Here is a 15,656-nt window from a genome sequence, read left to right on the forward strand (position 1 = left end):
GAATCTTTTCAATTATGAACAATACATGGACCGATGAACGAAACCGAATGGACATTGAGACTTTGAAATCCATATTGGTTACTAGGGTTAATTTCAGCCTGAGCTGCTCTGAGTTCCATAGCAGGCTACAGAAAGACAAATTGGTGCTACAAAGAATTCATTTCAAAGAATTCATGCAAGTACTCAGAATAGTAATAAAATGTGTACAGCAATTCTCTTGCTTTTTATCTTCACTGTTTTCAATCTTCACTGTTTTCATTCTTTGCAATAAAGGCATAGTTCTTTTCATCACCAAAAACCTTTTCGGGTGAAATAATTCCACAATAAAGTTTGACATACGCATGTGGGGTGCATTACTTTTGTGCCATTCTATGATGCAAGGGGGCCAGCAGTCTTCATAAAGTGTGTACAATTGTGAAAATGCTTGCTTTAATCTCACAGCGAAATATTGTTGGGTTGACAGTAACCCCAGTCCACTGCAGTGCTCTACCTGTACAGGTGGACCCCAAGAATTCACTCTAAAAACAGAAAACCCTGCCACACAGGGGTTTCACAGGTATGTGTACATTAATCCAGCATTTGATCTGCTGTGGCTGCCCCCAAACTTCATTGTCATAAGTGCTATGTTTGTAGTCCCTCTTTTGTCTTTATCAGTGCTACGATATGTAGTCCTACATTTGTGTCAGTGACCCGTGAAATGGTAGTCCTACTTCTATGTCGGCGGCCTGTCCTGGGTTTTTATTTTGAAAATCTGGTCACCCTAACCTATACAGCGGTCTCCTTACCCTGCATTCTTCGCAGCTGACGGTCGCCGGCAAAGTCAGGAGGCCCGGGATACACGTTCTCCTTGACAGTGTTGATGTGCCTCCCCAGTCGTGTAGGGAGCTGTCTTCCAGCTACCCTTGTTTACCTCCGGGTTACAACATCCTCACAGGAGCGTTCCTGGGGTCGGCAAGCAGCGCAGCTGTCCACTGCGGGCCCCACCATGCACAGCTGCTTCCGCTGCAGGCACAGGAGCCAATCTGGCATGCAAGAAGCATGCTCGGGTGTCGGTTCAGCCATCGCTGGGTCCCATCGTCGCCACTGTAATTTATGGCGTTATGCCAGACCCCCATGAAAAAGGGTACAACACACAACAGAAGCTGACACTGGGAGAGCGGTTTTATTGGCGCCACCTCGCTTTCTACTCCACCTCTCCTCATGTGACCAGATCTAACTTTGCATTTACTTCTGTGTGGGAAAGTGGTTTAGTGGCGTCATTTATTAGACGCCAAACCTCCCTGGAGTCTTTACTTAGTAATATTTGAAGCATTCAATATGAGTCTTTAATCAGCAACTTGTATTTATGTCCATGTACCCAATTCTGGTAAACGTTTTTAAGTTCCCTCTACTTTATCCCACTTAAATCCTCGCAATTTCCTTTCTTTTGTAATTCAGGGTTGTAGGCCTGCTTATGAACGACCATCGGTCTTCTTCTGGGCTTTAACATTTGGTCGTAAGCTTTTCCAGCAGGACAAAAAGATTGTCAGCAGCAAACATACTATTCAAGACTGTGTTAAAAGACCTTATGCTGTAGTTATTCCAGGATAAATGGTTACCCACTTGGTTTAATTCCAATTCTGCTAAGTATAAAAAAATCAATGTAATCATTGCCAATGTATAGGTAAGTAAACAATAAACATAACAAAAATAAAACAAACACTAAACAACGTAAAATTCTGTTAAAATATCATATGCAATTCAAACTTAGTAACATTTTCTTCAAGTAGTTGTGCAACATATGGCACATTTGCAATTGGACGAAGTTTAGATGGGCCAGCTAGGTTCAACGTAGACTTATTCAGCAAAGGGGCGACAACTGTGAGCTTTAGCCCCACCAGGACTGTGCCATTGGGTAAAACAAGGTTCCAAGCATCTGATTGGATGGTGCTGCATCACTTTGTGTTATGATCTTCATGTTGTATGTTGTGATAATGCATGGACCTCACAATGAATACTAACAGTAAACCATGATTATAGCCCTAGCTCTTTATAGTGAACCCTCTTCTTTTACCCACAGATCAGTGCTGGGTCACAAGATGACCTGCTCAGTGATAAAGCCCAGTTTCCTTCCGTGTACCGCACTGTGACGAGGGAGGCCTACCTCCAGGTGGCCATCGGGAGCTTACTGAAACACTTTGGATGGACCTGGGTTGGGATAATTGCCTTTCAGGAGGGAAACAGTGAAAAGATCATTCAGAGCCTAAAAGATGCGATTGGGAGAAGTGGAGGGTGCATCGAGTTCCTCCTCACGTTTCCCTCCTGGACGTATTTCTTTACAAAGCAGTGGATTTTACAGGATGCTGTAAGGAAGAGCACAGCCAATGTGATTGTTTTTTATGGCAGCGCCGAGGACCATGTAATCCTCAGTAGAATGCTAGCTGATGGAACCTTGATCCCAGGCAAGGTGTGGATCATCACAGGAGAACTTGAACTGCAGGAATTGTACGCGTTCGACACATTTCCTCTCCAGGGCAGCCTGGCTTTTGTGAACCACAAAGCACACATTCCAGGATTCAGAGAATTGTTGTCATCGCTGACCCTGGAAACGTATCCAGATGACCCCTTTCTGCCAGTCATTTGGGAACATACTTTTGATTGTAAAGTGAAATCAACTTATCGTGGGCTGGGCTGTCCTGGGACAGAGAATCTGAGTGATGTTCCTTATTTTCAATCCAATCTTAGAGGGCCCTCCAGCGGGTACAACCTTTACAACGCAGTATATGCCCTGGCACACGCTTTACATGATGCCATTACATCAAAATATGGAAATAATGCCCCAGTCGGAGAAGTGCATTATCAAGACATGAAGCCCTCAGAGGTATGAACTAAGAGCACACAGGGGAACGTATGCAGGTGGTGTAGCGTGGGAGGGTGGGGGAAGAGAAGAGAAAACCAGAGAGGAGAGAGGAGTTAACATGGGGTAAGAGAAGGGACACGTGATGCCACATCTGCATTCCAGCAGCTTCTGACATGTGTTAGTAAGAGTACACGATATATAAAGAGCGGGAGACTGGGTATTCTGGCAGAACGACATCTGGCATCCTGAGGTGGATTAATATTCTGGGAAGGCTTGCTGGAAGAGGATACTTACACAAGCCGGAAGGTTTCATTAAGCACACATGTGTGGCAGTAAACAAACCAGTTGCAAGGTGCTGATTCAATCAATTAAACAACAATGTGCATATAATGATCTCTTCGATAGAGAAAGACCTTTTAAGGTGAAAAAACCGCATAAAAGTAAACCCCAGAATATGTATCTTAAAATTATGGAAAAAGACATTTGATTTAAAAAGCAGCAGGGAAGTACTAAGCCTATTGATACATGGAGGGCCTTCCACAAAGAGTTGTACACCCCATGCGTATTTGCTGGATTCTGTGTTGCTTTAAGTTGACTTCCCTGTTTGATCGTAGGGAAGGGCCAGGGTAATCCTCTTCATCCTCATCTCTTAAAGATTGTGGACCGGATGCCAGTAAAAAATGCCATGCCACAGTAAGAAAACATGCCTAGAGTGGCTGCACTCTCATTGGCTTTACTCTTGATGGCATTAAAAAAATATCATGATGCAGCAATAGAATACAGCCAGATTGGCTGCTGCACAAATGATCCCCCACCAAAATCAGAGGCCCCCACCCGGCACACACTCTAGCCCAGACATTTGTACAGCATGCCCTCGCAAGCCCATTCATACAAGCTCTCCTTCACTCTCACACCTTTACAACATACACTCTCTCAATCACACGTGCACTGAAGCACACAAACCCTTGCATGAAGGCATACACGCATAAACACATACACACATGCATACACACATTTCTTCTCTTACCTGCATCCCTGGCCTGGTCTGAGCTCGGCCTCAGACTACCTCAGGCTACACCACAGCCCTGCAGCTTGAATCAGGAACCCGGAAGCTGTTAGAGCTTCATTTATTTATTTTATTCTTCAGATTTGGAAAGCGCACTAACAGCCCAGGGGCATCGAGGCGCTGTTGGAAGAAAGTGTCTTAGTTACAAGGAAGAATGCTTTGCTCAGGGTTACAGAGAGCATAAAGCCTAACAGAGTGAGGCTAGGATAGTTAGATAGGTGGCTGTGTGTTACATATAGCATACATTAGCAGTGAAGGTTACATAGCATGGAGAGAAGTAGCATTCAGCACTGGCAAAGCAGCGAGGCCGGTCGGGCCCTGATAATACAAACAACAGGGTTTTGATAGCTTTCTGGAAGGCTATGTGCGCATCAATGCTTCTGAGATGGGGTGGTAGGGAGTTCCAATGGGTCGCGGCCATGACAGGGAAGCTAGGGCCTGCTGCTCAAGTCCTCAAGGTCTTAGGAATGGTGATTCGGTTGGTGTATGCGGTTTTGGCGGTCTGTCTGTGGTAGGTTTGGCAATTCTCTGTGATAGGTACGCAGGGGCATTGTTATGGATACATTTGTGCGTGAGTTCAAGGGTTTTGAATATGATGCGTTCCTTGATGCAGAGCCAGTGGACTAGTTTCCTGGTTGCTGAAATGTGGTCCCTTTTGGATATGCCAGTGGCGGCTCTGAGGGCATTGTTTTGGATAGTCTGGATTTTTCTGATGTTTTTAGCAGAGGTGCCGGCTAGGAGGGCATTGCAGTAATCGAGCCGAGACTCGATTATTGCTTTCGCTATGATGAGGCAGTTCGGCTCTGTCAGGAAAGGTCTTGCTGCATTGAGCAGTATGTAGTGGTAGGCCGCAGCAGACGCTATGGTGTTAACCTGTCTGTTCATCGAGAGGTTGGAGTCTAAGTAGACCCCCAAGGTTTTGACCGCCTGGGAGATGGAGATTTGAGTGTTGTCAATTGTGAAAGAGCTGTACTGGTCGTCGAGTTTCTTCAGGACTGCAGATGATACAATAAGTAGTAGTTCGTTTTTTTCACCGTTAAGGCACAACCAGTTTTCTGCCATCCAGGTTTCAATCGTGGAGTAAAGGGAGTTTAGGGTTTCCTTGTCGGACTCTGCATGTCATCAGCATAGTTTGTATATGTGATGCCTAGCGCATCCAGGAAGTTGAATAGTTGCCTCATGAACAGGTTGTAAAGGGTGGGTGAAATGCAAGAGCCCTGTGGGACTCCACATTTTATAAGATTAGGGTGGGCGCAAGCTTAGTCAGAGAAAACTTTGATAACTCTTTCTTGGAGAAAGGATGTGATTCAAGCTGTAGCGTTAAGGGGAAACATTGGCAGCGGAGGAGAGATGGTGGCAAAGGGTATTGTGGTCCACCAAATCAAAAGCTGGAGATAGGTCAAGGAGCAGAAGGAGGGCTGGTTTGCCCGCATCTCTGAAATCATCAATTTGATTTTTGAGGTCTAATAGTGCGGTTTCGGTCCCATGGCCAGGACAGAAGCCTGACTGGCGGAGACCAAGAAGGTTGTTAGACTGACAGAATTTTTGGACTTGCAGGTAAGCTGCTTTGTCGAGGATTTTTAAGAGAAAAGGGACTGTGGTAATGGGTCTGTAGTTCCCTGGGATGGTTGGGTCGAGCGCGGGTTTCTTCAGGAGCGGGCGTACCCAAGCACCCTTGAGGCAGGCTGGGACATAGCCTGGCGTGAAGGGGGCATTGGTTAAGGCTGTTGGGAACGGGGAGAGGGTGGAGGCACATTCTTTGATAAGTTGAGCGGGACAGGCATCTCTTTTACAATTGGAGGGTTTGATTGATTTAAGGAGGGCAATGACTTCTTGTTCGTTCATTTCCTTGAAGGCAAAGGAGGGGGAGTCACAGGAGGTGCTACTGTGGAGGTTAGATATTTGGTGGCTTAGGGCCTGTTGGTAGGCGATGATTTTGTTATGAAGGATTTTAAGCTTGTCAAGCATGGCAGCCAGGATGCTGTTACACCAGTCATCGTCTTTAGTGAGAGTTGGCAGGTTGGGAGCGGGTGTTACCAGCTCCCTAAAAATAGCAAAGATCTCTTTGGAGTCTGATTTTGAGTTTGCTATCCTAGTGTTGAACAAGGTGGCTTTGGCTTTAATTATGGCAGCTTTGTATTCTCTGGAGCTGGTCTTGAATGCTATTTTAGAGGAGTCACTAGGCTTGGCTAACCAGGTGGAGTGCGCTGCTCTTTTTCTAGTGCGCAGCTCAAGAAGCTCAGATGAGAACCAAGCATTAGTGTGTTTAGTGCGCTTAGCTTTCCTAAGGGTGAGTGGGGCAATGGCGTCAACCTCTTGGGTGATGATGGTGTTGAAGGTGGATACAAGGGTATCCGGGTCACTGGAGAAAGGGGGTTTGAAGGCAGGTACCAGGAGGTAGGGTAAAAGCCTATCCTTGGTGAGCTGACGGGAGCTCCTACTGAGAGCAGGGTGGAGTGGAGTCTCTTGCAAGTGGGGGTCCTTGGTGATGTTGAGTACGAAACAAATGGAGTGGTGGTCTGACCAGGGAATGGGTGAAATGGATGTGATCGTGAGAGGGCAGTTGTGGTGGGTGACCCAGTCAAGGGTGCATCCTTTGATGTGGTGGGCACCGTGACGGCTTGTTTGAATCCTAAGGTGGATAAAGCTTTATTGAGAGTGGCTGTATGGGAGTCAGTAGGGGTGTTCAAGCCTAGGTTGAGGTCTCCCAGGAGGATAGCTTTTGTGTTTTTTTTTTAGATGGTCAGAGATGGCGTGTATGAGGACATCAGTGACTGGCCCAGGTGGTCAGTAAACAATGTGGAGGGCAATTGTGCAGTTTGGGGATGGGTTGACTTTAAGGAGAAGGTAGTCACTGTTGTAGCCAAGTTCCCCATCCACCATTCTGATCGGTATGGTCTCTTTAGCTATGTTAGCCACCCCTCCACCTTTCTGAAGGGTACGATCTGGCCTACAAATAGTGTAACCCTGAGGGAGGGCTAGGACAAGGGCTAGGCCAGATGCTTCGTGGAGCCAAGTTTCGCTGATAATTAGGAGATCAAGTTTGCAGCTGGTGATAAAATCGTGAATGTCCAAGGCATGGGCTGGGAGTGACCGGGCGTTGATAAGGACGCAGTTGAGGGGGACACTGTAGAATTTGCACGGTTTAGGAATAGGTGGGGAGTGAACTGGGGTGGGGGGAAAGCAACAGCGGCTGCTGGCGGTATCCTGGGGGCACACAATGTAGCAGTACCAGAATTAATCATCATAGGCACAGTAGTGGCAGCAACTGGTGGTATCATAGGGGCACACAATGTAGCAGTATCATAATTAATCATCACAGGTACAGTGGTGGCAGCAAATGGCAGTATCATAGGGGCATACATTCTAACATAATGGGAGGTGTCGGTCATAAGCATGGCGATGGTTGCCACAGGTGCTAGTAAAGGAACAGACAATGCATCCTCTGGGGCCTGCGCTGTACTCTCAGGAGCATTTGAGGGCGAAGACAGTGCCAGGTAATCAACAGATAATGGTGGCAACTACAGGTGGGATGCTTTCGTGTGCAATCGTCTTGTAGGGCGAGAGACAATTCTTTGTAATGGCAGTGCAGGTGAGTGGCGAAAAGCCCTGTGCACCTTGGATTGCATTAGCACGGATATCTCAGAGAGAGGAGTAAGTGAGGATTGAGGGAGATATGGATTGGCAGTATAAGTGGTAGGGGCAGAGAGAGCCACACATTGAGCATGAGGGATGCCAGTTGGATTAGCCTACGGTTGAGTGAAGCGGGAGGCCGGCATAGATATAGGCACTGGTCTCACGTGGGAGACTGCGGGTACTGAGGATCTCACATAGCCGTTGTTGTGGGTGATCGGATTAGACTAAACATGGAGAGGTGCCGAAGAGTACGTAAACATAGACCCTAGCTGCAAGTTCCTGTTGTGAAGGGGCGGGTAATGGGAGGCAAGTGGGGTGATGGAGGTGTGCGCGTGGAGGCGTGAGACCCTCGCCGCTAACAAAGATGGCATGGATCTGAGTGATGTCACTGCCGTAGCGATATCAACAGCACGGGTGGGGAGGGATACACCGCTCCTGCTTACCTTGGTGAGCAGGATTGCTAGAATGGCTGGTGGCGTGTAGCTTCTCTGAGCAGCGGAGAGCTGAAGAGAGCAGTTAAGGCCTTTTCCTCCGGCCTTCTCCAGGTGGCTTGGCCTGCCAGCCTCCTCCCTCTCCCTTTAAGGCAGGAGGGGAAGAGCAGGCAGGCTGGAGCAGCTAATCCTGACTCAGGCCTGCGGTGGTGAAGCTCCCGGGTGCAATAATGTTTCTGTTGGTTGTCTTAGCAACCATGGCAGCAATCCTTTGGTCGTTGGATGCCGCGTGGAGTGTGGCAGACAAAGGGGATGCAAGGGAACACTCCGGCGTCCCTTGTTGCTACTGGACAGCTGATTCCTTCCCAAGCTGATCGGTCTCTCGCAGCAGAGCTGCAGAGAGCAGCTGAGGCCTTTTCCTCCGCCCTTCACCAGACGGCTTCACCTGCCAGCCTCCTCCCTCTACCTTTAAGGCAGGAGGGGAGGAGCAGATAGGCTGGAGCAGCCAATCCTGACTCTGGCCGCGATGGTGAAGCTCCCGGGTGCAATAATGTTTCTGTTGGTTGTCTTAGCAACCATGGCAGCAATCTTTTGGTCGTTGGATGCCGCGTGGAGCATGGCAGACAAAGGGGATGGAAGGGAACACTCCGGCGTCCCTCGTTGCTACTGGACAGCTGATTCCTTCCCAAGCTGATCAGTATCTCGCAGCGGAGATGCAGAGAGCAGCTGAGGCCTTTTCCTCCGCCCTTCTCTAGACGGTATCTGAACCCCCATTTAACCGCCCCTGGGCATCTGAATATGCAGGCAGCTGCTGGAGCACACCCTACGTGCATTCTGCCATGCAGTACCACAGCCTGAATCCCCAATGGGACATTCAATGCTTGGAAAAGCAACACTTGTAATTAGGAGAGACTGCAGAGGGACAAGAGAGATACACAAACCCTCCCCAAACCAAATTGGCGACAAAACCCACCAACAAGCGAGGAAAGCCACAGGGAGAACAAGCAGCCTCAGTACCTGGCTGCTACCACACCAGAGACTATTTCTAAACTGTGCTGGAAAGGAAGCAGGACTTATTGGGTTGTTAAAGCATCTCACCTGTGTAATCTAGCTGCTGGAAAAAAGACGGCACCAATTGGTGCATACAATTATCTGAGCGCTGCAGCCAATGGAAGGGGGAGACAGAACCAGCAGGACCACAGTATGAAAGGACACAGAAGGAAAGGCAGAGTGTGGGTTGAAGGGGTAAGGTGAGGAGGTGGTATGAACATGGACAAAGCAGTATGAAGGTGGACCAAGCAACCAGGCAGAGGACGGTTGGAGGAAAAGAGTACTGGAGAGTTTGTGGCAGAATTGGAGAAGAGTGGAGGTGAGGTATTTGTGAGAGAGGGTGGTACCAGGGGACAGTGTAAAAGGTGAGTGAGAGAGCACGAGAGATAGATATAGAGTGGAAGATAAGAGTAGGGTAGTAGCGAGAGGAATGTCACAGTATATTAGACAGCCACTCTCAATTCAGGGATTCCCCCTCCCCCAAGAAAGGTGGCGCACAACAAAGTGCTTTGCAGATTCAACTTTAGTGAGGCCTCCAACCTGTCTCTTACCTCCTGGCCAATACCCTCTTTACAACCAATGAGCTATGAACTGGGCCAGTGTATAGTAAGAATATTACTACACAACACCACAATTTCAAATGATTTGCACCAATTAACTGACAGACATTTCTAATGGGCCTTCAGTTCCTAGAACTTTTGAAGTTTGCAGTCGTAATTTACATCAGATTTCTTGCAATTGAATCCACAAAAGATGTAACACACACAGTGATTTCTTAATTAGTCACAATACTCTTTTCCTGCAGCAACCCCCACTCTCCAGGCATCAAATAGATATGACCCCTTTGGTGTGAAGGCAAGGTACAAGGAGTGGGAATACAGTGGGGAAAATCGTTTTTGGGATTTTTACTAGAAAGACAATGCGGGTCATTACAAGTTTGCCGGTCTGGGAACAACGGTACCAGTAAGCTTGCTATTACGTCCGCCAGTTCTGTCCTGGTGGCCGTGACAGCACCCGCGAGCAGAGCATGTCGGATGCACCGGTGCCGGTGCATCTGACCTCCCCATTCCCATTCAGCCCTATGGGGCTCAAATGGGAATGGGGAGCATTTCATTCCGGCACCCGTGAATGGGCAAATACCAGGTCTGGCTCGGTCGTATGACCCGGTAATTGCCCATTTGCATGTGCCGTCATAAATTGCAAGTTTGGCGGCAGCCTGCTGGTTTTACCGACAAGGCTCCTGCCAAACTTGTAATGAGGCCCATTAGGAAAAGGAACTCAAATGGGAAAAATCATAAGAAAATGAGATGCAGAGCTTTGTGATTCTGGTTTGAAATGAATAGGACAATTTGTTTTACACCCACTACATTCACTTTAAAGGCAGCGTTTTAGGGTTACCACTTTTTGGGATTCAGGGTCCCCCCCGGCCTCCCTTCTGTACAGAAGTCAGGGGTTTCAGAAAAACAGACACCCAAGTCTTTATGGTCTATATCGGCTCTAACACACTGAGCATGAATTTTGTTAGTTTCGAACTTTAACAACACTCATCCTCTGATTTTTCTGATTTGATGATGATATGGTGATAGGTTATTTATAACGCGCTTAATACCCAAAGGTTTCTAAGCACGGATCCGGGGATCAAACCTGTGTTGCTCCATGTCGTCTTGTTTCCAAGGTCGAGCACATTGCTGCTGAGCTATCCTCCCGAGAATTTCATTAAATGCGCTAAGGGTCTGCACAGTTTCACCCTTCCCCCACAATTTAATATAAAGGAATAAGGCAGGGAGTTTCCAACATAATTCAATTTAACGAATAGGGTGGTTTTCTATGGGGAATTCATTTGAGTTATATTTAATAAAATGTGCAAAGGGCCTACCCAGTTTCACCCACCCACCCACTAATGGAAAGGGACTAAGGCAGGGAGCTCCCCACACAATTGATAGCTTTGGGATATCTACTTACAAGGGAAATCTCTGCTGTTAGCTCAGGAGGCCAGCCAGATTTTTTGGACCATCTTTTGGTAGGCAGCTCACACAAGGCCTCTCTCACAGCAAGGTCCCTCCAGATAGGCCTCTCTCAGATAGGGCTCCCAGGTTTCCAGGCAAGGTTTACCCTGATGGTCTTGGTAGCTCTCCTTGCCTCTCTGCTAGTTGTTCCTCGGTAGAGTCTAGAATCAGATCAGACACCAGGAGCAGAAATCAGAATCCAGGACCCATCCCTCTCAGACTGAAAACTGATATTAAATAGGGCTGATGATGTTTGCACATTATAATAATTCCCATGATATGGATTGGCTAGCTCTTGCTCTTCCTCTTCCACCAATATGTCCACTACATGCTGATAGGACCAGGAGTTGGGAGATGTGTATGATGTAGGCTGAGGGAAGGGAAAGGTTCTTCATCCCAAAGTGACAGGTGGGATAACCTTTTTAGTTTGTTGGCAAATCTCACAACATGACAGCTACCCTAATTTTTCAGATAACTGCATGAACCTATAAATGGAGGATAGCACAGGGGCAACACACTGATCTTGGAAGCAAGACCACGCAGAGCTACAGAGGTTTGAATCCCAGATCCACGCTTACAAACCGAACTTAGGTATGGTGTTAGGCGTGTTATAAAAAACAATTAAATATATTTGAGTTCTATATTTTTTTTCCAAATCAGGAGATCCTAATTTTATTTTGGCATGCCCTCCTGGGGAGAAGCTATTCTTTTTTCATGATTTGCTCCTGAGGCGAAATAGCTAAAAATGGGACACTTCCCAATTCAAACATTAATTTTGCAATCTATCACTTCACCTAGTTTCCAGCCCCTCAGATCTTATGAGAAGGCCAGAATCATATTTTTTCCCTTGACTCAACTTGTACACATCACACAGAATTCATATGTGCAGGGTCCCGACTGGATTTTTATCCCCTTTAATATGAATCCGGGCTGAGCCCTCTGAGACACACAATTCTCTTTTTTTATTAAAGAAAGAGTGGTCCAATGTTAAACATATGGCAGTGCATCAAATGTGAGGTAGCTCCATTTCAAGCCCCCACCTTTTTTAGGTTTATTTTCTCAATCGCCACTTGACCAGGCCATCTGCTTGGTTCATGTTTATTCTACTGTCCCCGCCTTGACTTCAAAAAACCCTGTTCGCAGCTAATGGACAGTTAATGAGGAGGTTTTAACTTAAGGATAATTTCTGCTGGCCGTGTTATCTGTATCATCACAGTTCAAATCTCTTTTCCATCATTACTTTGTATTTTTAACTAAACTCCAGGTCTGTTTCCTTGGTGGGCACAGCCCAAAGGTCTGGGGTCACAGTCCCAGATACACAGACCTTTCAGTTCAGTGGAGAAAACAGCAGCCAGTTACATGCATAATTCTGAAAAAATAGCATTTTAAATTAAAGACATGTGTTTACACATGAAATTTTGTATTGCATCTGGGCATGCTGGCAAGAAATAAACTCTTTAATACCCTATTAGCACAGGTACTAATTTCAGTTTTGAGATTATTCACACAGATAGGCCGTAGTTACATAAGAAATGAGTGTTCAGATTTACACAAAACAAAATAGGCCTTTCCTTTAAAAGTTGTCATTTTATGTGATGAAATTAAGTCTCTGTATCCCTGATAACAGCAGTCTGTCACTCAGCTTTATTTCTTAAATGTAAGTCCCATTCCGTCTTTTCACCTTCCAAATGCACATGATTTCAATGTATCTTTTCTTCCCATGTGCACTGCTGCAGTTTTGAATCTGTCGAAATGTGCCCTTTCCCAGTTGACACAAAGTCAGCATCTGCAGCACCACATGTCTTTATGGACTCCATTGGGGACAGTTTGCAATATTACAGTTCTGTCTCAGACTCTCCTTCAGCTCAGTGCCTGTCCATTTTGACAAAGTTGAGGCAGGCTCATTCTCACTCATTCACTAGGCCTCATGTTGGAAAAGATGTGTTTTGCACTGGCCTACTTCTTCAAATGGGTGTTACATAAGCCAGCTTCACCCTCATAGTAGGGGCCTAGCATGGCATCTCAATCTGAGTCATTCTGGGGCTGGATTTTCACCCCACAAATCTCCCTCCCTTCGGCCTTTGACTCAGGCACCTGTAGAAAAGAGTGAGGGGGATTGGGGTTTTTGTTTTCTTTTTGCTTTGGCTCATGGCTTTTCTTGTTGTAGCACGTCTGCTCTTTTTCCTGTCCTGAGGGAGTGGCACTCTGGTCTGCACCCCACTCTTTTTTTGATTTTGTTGTCTTTGGTCCTGGAACCCTCCCTTTTATGATCCCTCTACCCCAAGGCTGTGAAAGTAAGGAGTTATTGGGTCTGTAGAGAGTAAAAGAGAGGCTAAGTATATTATATAGTACTTGTTTCCCCGGAAAATAGGCATACGATTTGAAAACAACACACTTACTGATTCTTAAACATTTCAACCAAATGTTAACCTTGATTTCACTTGACATACACAATTCTACAACATTACCTTTCTCTAATTCTGATACATTCCTCATTAGCATGAATTGTTTTGCTCCCTGTAAATGTGTGATAATCTTCATCCGGGTTTCCATTCTTTCCTTTCATTCTTGAGAAGGTTCCTGGGCTCTACACTCACTGGGCTCTTGAATCAGCTGTAGCGCCTGTCTGGGGGTGACAGCTCTTCAACTGATTTATAGGGACCCTTTTCTATTCAGTATGTTCTCCTTTAGGGATACAGATCCTATAGGCAACAGGTGAGATTTTATCGACAATTTCAAATGCACCGCACCAATAGGGAAGGAACTTTGGCTTTTTGGTCTGGTTCCTTTCAAAATTCTACAGCTAGACCCTGTCAACTACTTTGTACTCCTTCTGGGTGGTTTTTAAGTTGTAGTAGGTTTTCATTCCTTCTATCAAATTTTCTAAATTGTGCTGAGCATAAGCAAAAGTGTGCTGAAGGTGTTTCCTTAAATTTTCATTGTACTCATGGGTAGTGAGTAGATGCATTGATCAGGGTCTGCTTGTGAGTTCTGTAGAGCAGATGCTGAGGTAGCACCATTTTTCATCCAGTCATCAGCTCAAATGGAGACATTTTTGTTGCAGAAGATGGTGTAGACCTAATGGCCATCAGGACAGGCGGTAATCGGATGTCACAACTAGGTCCAGAGTCCGCCACAACCTTCTTCAAAATGCCCACAATCGTCTTATTGTACCTCTTAACTCCCCCGCTCGAGGCTATGTGGTAGGCAATGTAGAGTTTTCTTTTTATCCCTAGTATCTCCTACATCTTAGTCATCACCTTGCTGGTAAAATAGCTTCCTCGGTCTGACTCAATCCTTTGCGGAAGGCCGAAACGAGAGAATACATGGTTGATCATTAGTGCGGCAGCCATCTCTGCCTTACAATGTGGGGCTGGAAGACATTTTGCCCACTTGGTAAACAAGCATGTTATGGTCAGCATGTACTTGTTTCCTCTAGCGGAGAGAACCACCACCCTGAGGAAATCAACTTGCAAATCTGACCAAGGCAGTGGCATTCCCCTTTTCTATAGGGGATCTCTGTGTGTGAGCGAACTTGGCTGAAAATGAGCACACACAAGACAGCCCTTCAAGTATATGTCAAGGTCATGACCCATATGGGGCCAGTATGCAACCTCGCACAAGATTTCTAATGTTGTATGAAACCCTCTATGACCGGCACTGGCCGCGTCATGCGTGTGACTCAACCTCAGGATTCGAAATGAGGTAAGTGGCACCCACTGGTCACATCCAGATAGGGATCTTCATACCAACAAACTGTCTTGGGTTCGGAACATTTTGGAAAACATCATCAACACCGGAGATCATCTTACCCAATATTATTAGATTCTGACAGAGGAAAATTTGAGGGGTCGTCAATATGTTAACATTTCCCAATAATTGGGTCTTCTTTTTGTGCAGTAATCAAATCTGCATCTGGGGTTTCTTTACTCCACAGGGCAGTTGAGAGTTCATTTTTGACATGGGTTTGGGACCTGGTGACAGCAGGGACCTGAATTTCCACCAACAGGGATTCAGTTTCTAGGAATTCCCCCTGAATTGCTCCGGTTTTTGCAAACTGGTTAGCCAAGTCATTCCCAGTTTTATCTGGTCCTCTATTTTGGAGTGACCTCGAATCTTTTTCCAATAGATCATCATTTCATTAGAGGTCACTAGATCATCAATCGATTGGATTCATTTCCCATGCTTGAGCGGTTTGTTATTTGCACACAGCATGCCTCAATTTTTCCAGTCCATCAGGTGTTCCACGGACCCATTCATGACATAATCTGAATCAGTGCTTATGACCAGTTCCTTGAGTCGGTGGTGCATGGCAGTGAGGATGGCTTGATAAAAGACCATCAATTCAGCCACCTGACTACCACAGGGTCCTGTTTTGTAACCAGCAGACGGTTCTGGGGTATCAGTCACCCAAGCATCCCCAATGCCAGCCACTAGTGCTTTTTTTCCCCTTTATTCTCATCATGGTAGGAGCACCCATGCACATAAACTGTGGGTATCCCCTCACATGTGTCTTCCTCATAGACCTTGTGTGGGGAAGTAAGGTACACCTTAATAGTGTATTGGTCCTTAGACTTTCGTCCTTGAAACAGTTTTCTTGAGCACAGTCATGCAAGTCATCCAATCCT

General features: G+C 46.3%; 1 protein-coding gene across 1 annotated transcript in view; it reads left to right on the forward strand.

The window, feature by feature from the left end:
• Nucleotides 1–2,041: 2,041 nt before the first annotated feature.
• The window catches only part of LOC138452773 (vomeronasal type-2 receptor 26-like), a gene marked incomplete at its 5' end in the record, with an annotated part of 597,987 nt that continues 584,372 nt past the window's right edge, over nucleotides 2,042–15,656 (forward strand). The window contains one exon of the mRNA XM_069605115.1: nucleotides 2,042–2,860. Coding sequence (XP_069461216.1) covers nucleotides 2,042–2,860 — 819 coding nt within the window. The remainder of the gene's footprint in view (nucleotides 2,861–15,656) is intronic.

Source organism: Ambystoma mexicanum, chromosome 4p (genome assembly GCF_040938575.1).
Source record: "Ambystoma mexicanum isolate Mex_15411 chromosome 4p, UKY_AmexF1_1, whole genome shotgun sequence".
NCBI lineage: Eukaryota > Metazoa > Chordata > Amphibia > Caudata > Ambystomatidae > Ambystoma > Ambystoma mexicanum.